We start from the raw sequence: 2,922 nt of genomic DNA on the forward strand, positions 1-2,922 counted from the left end.
TTTTTTTAACCTTACAAAGTTGAAATATCAACTACTATTTAGTGTTATCTGTTTATATAAAGATCTGACTGAAGTAATTGTTACTACTCATAAGCCTGATCTGGTGATTGTCAGAAGCAGAAATAAGTGTCTCAATTCACAGTTCAATCTTTAGTTATATAAATTAAGTGGAAAAGAGGCTTGAACATATTTGCTATAACTTTAAATGTATAGATTTATACATGAAACAAATATAAAAATGGCAAGGATAAATTTAACTTGAAAAGAGTGAACTGTAGGTTATAAGACTTTTGATGACAGCCATTATCAGCTATAACTACATATTCCACCCTATAATCTCAAAAATCAAACCTTGTAACTGTCTGGATTCGTATGTGACTGTATTCTTTCCAATATGCATTCTTTCTTGTTCCAGGGGTTGCTCTATAACAGCAGGCACATTTCTGCCAAAAACTTCACAGTGTTCGAGAAACTGGATACATTCCTGAATAACGCAGTCACGAAGCATGATTGTATGCTTTGACATGTTCTCCAGTAAGGACAGGAAGCACCTTTTGGCATAATACCAAGTATCAGTCCCTAACTTTTTATTATAAGGTTCCAAGCTTTTGATAACTCGAGAAATGCCAAAGTCATAATTTCCTTTGGCACAATAAAGTGTTCCTATCACCAAATTCACAATGCAGAGATGGTAGATTTTCTTGTCTGGGTCACCATAGGACAGGTGCTCTTCTTCCTTTTCAATCTTCCTCATCAACTCCTCAGCTTCTTCATTTTGACTGGTCATAATGTAGGAAACACAGAGGTTGGCTAACACAATAGCACTGACATTCAGGATGTTATCATAATGCTTCTTGACTATGGGCTCATAGAAACCAATGGCTTCTTTGTATTTGTTTTCCTGCATGAAAAGGACATGAGCCACATTCAACTTCCATACATCATGTTCATTACAGAATTCCACGGATTTGCGGAAGATCTTCTCCACCATTGAATAATTTTCAAGGTTCCAGTAGATTTTTGCCTGGGCCATCAACACAGGAATGTACTTCTCAAGGGCATCATCATATTCATTCAATGCTTTTTTGGCCAGGTTTTCATCTTTATTGTGTCTTGCTTCTTGTACTTGTTTGGTGAGTCTTTGGAGCTGCTCAGTCAGCATCCCTGCTAGCCCATCAAGCTTAATGAAAGCCTCTTCAGGAGCTGTCTGGCAAGTGATCATTGCATCCAAGAAGTCATAGAGATAGGGTGTGAGGAATTTATAAGTGAGATGCGCATTCTCTGCCAGGACATCTGCTGCCAGATCAAAATACTCATATTTACAGTAGAGCAGTAAGAGGTTGCCAAAGGTCTCTGGGGGAAAGGGATTCTGTTGCAGCAAAAACTGTAGCTTCTCAAAGCCCTCTGTAGGCCTGGTGTCCATGTTCATGAGTGCCTGGTTGTGCAAGGTCACAGGGTCCAATTCCTCTTCTGCCCTAGGGGGCATGTCAGTGAGGGCTTCCTGAGCAGCATCAAAGCTTTTCAGCTGGTATTCTATGGCTGCCTTGAGGTTGAAGGCTTCCACCAGAGCAGTCTGGTGGAGGACTGAGGTGTTGCCCACACTGCGAACATCGATGCCCTCAGTGGTCATGCCCACACCCAGCTCTGGGTGCTGGCGAATACCTCGCTCAATAATGTTGGCAATGTGTTTAAGGGCAGGGCCATAGTGTCTGTTGCTGTAACATGCCAGAGCTAGATTGTAGGACACATCAGGCTGGTAGCCTGAGGCCTGCAGGGCGGCAAAGAACTTGGAACAGGCAGCTTCATAGTGTCCCTCCTTGTAGAGCAAACAGCCCAGGTTGACCTGGCCATCAGTGTCATTCTCGCCCCCTCCCTCCTCTCCAGCCTCCCCACCCAGCAGCTGCTCCACCAGGCTCCTGGCCCCTGGCAGGTCTCCCTCACTGTACTTGATGGCAGCCTGCAGGCGCAGGACCCGGTTGTGGTAGGCCGGGTTGTCGAGGAGGAGGAAGGCGACGCGGGTGGCCTCTGGGTAGAGGCAGGCCTTGTACAGGGCCTGGGCCTGGTACAGGCGGTACTGCTCGATGTCGGGGTAGAGCTGGCCGAGCTGCTCATAGCACTCGGCGGCCAGGGCGAACTCCTGCAGGCGGTAGTAGCAGTAGCCGAGCAGGGAGAGGCCGGCGCGGCTCTTGGGGCTGCGCTGCAGCTCTGCGCCCAGCAGCTGCACGGCCTCGGTGTAGCGGGCGTCGCGGATGAGCCTGTACACCACCGCCGTGAACTCCCCGTCGGGGATCTGAGCGCTGCTCAGCCCCGCCATAACCGCCAAGATGGTTGCGAGTGGTTGTTTCCAAGGCAACAAGGCAACCGGAAGCGGAAGTGAGAGTAAAAAATTTCCTCTCTGGAGCGGGAAGGGAATTAATGGTGGATGGAATGGCCAGCGTAAGGCGCGGAATCCCGAGGTGATCCTGTGCAGTGTGCTTTCTACAGGTTAGCAAAATGACACATAAGCTTATATTGTAAAATGTACTTCAGGGATTAATTCAAATATGAAAATATAACCATCATAGTTGATGCCAATACAACTGCAGGAACCGCTTAAAATTAACTGAGCGCTGGTCGCTCATGCGCGCAATCCTAGCTACACAGAAGGCTAAGGTCTGGGGATTGTGGTTCGAAGCCAGCCTGAGAAGAAAAGCCTGGGGGACTCTTACTGTCAATCATACGCCAGTGGAGCTGTGCCTCAAGTGGTAGAATACCAGCTTTGAGCAAAGAAGGTAAGAGAGTTCCTAGGTCCCGAGTTCAAGCCTGGTACCACGTTCAAGTACTGGTACCAAGAGAAACAAAAACACAAATGCTATAAGATACGTTAAGCTCTGCCAAAAATGGTGACAGATAGGGTACTATTTCTCATCATAAAAAAGGGGA

At 46.9% G+C, this 2,922-nt stretch overlaps 1 protein-coding gene across 1 annotated transcript; it reads right to left on the reverse strand.

Annotated features, from left to right (window-relative positions):
- Positions 1 to 208: 208 nt before the first annotated feature.
- LOC105994622 (tetratricopeptide repeat protein 30A2) lies at positions 209 to 2,369 on the reverse strand. The gene has a single exon (XM_013028246.1). It carries the CDS (start codon positions 2,312 to 2,314, stop codon positions 317 to 319), a length of 1,998 nt encoding a protein of 665 aa, XP_012883700.1. The 5' UTR covers positions 2,315 to 2,369; the 3' UTR covers positions 209 to 316.
- Between the last annotated feature and the right edge of the window lie 553 nt (positions 2,370 to 2,922).

The sequence above is a fragment of the Dipodomys ordii genome, unplaced genomic scaffold (assembly GCF_000151885.1).
Source record: "Dipodomys ordii isolate 6190 unplaced genomic scaffold, Dord_2.0 Scaffold5, whole genome shotgun sequence".
Taxonomy (NCBI): Eukaryota; Metazoa; Chordata; class Mammalia; order Rodentia; family Heteromyidae; genus Dipodomys; species Dipodomys ordii.

What these genes read in the sequence shown, in the direction of transcription:
- LOC105994622 (XM_013028246.1), bottom strand. Translation starts at nt 2,314, where the DNA reads ATGGCGGGGCTGAGCAGCGCTCAGATCCCCGACGGGGAGTTCACGGCG.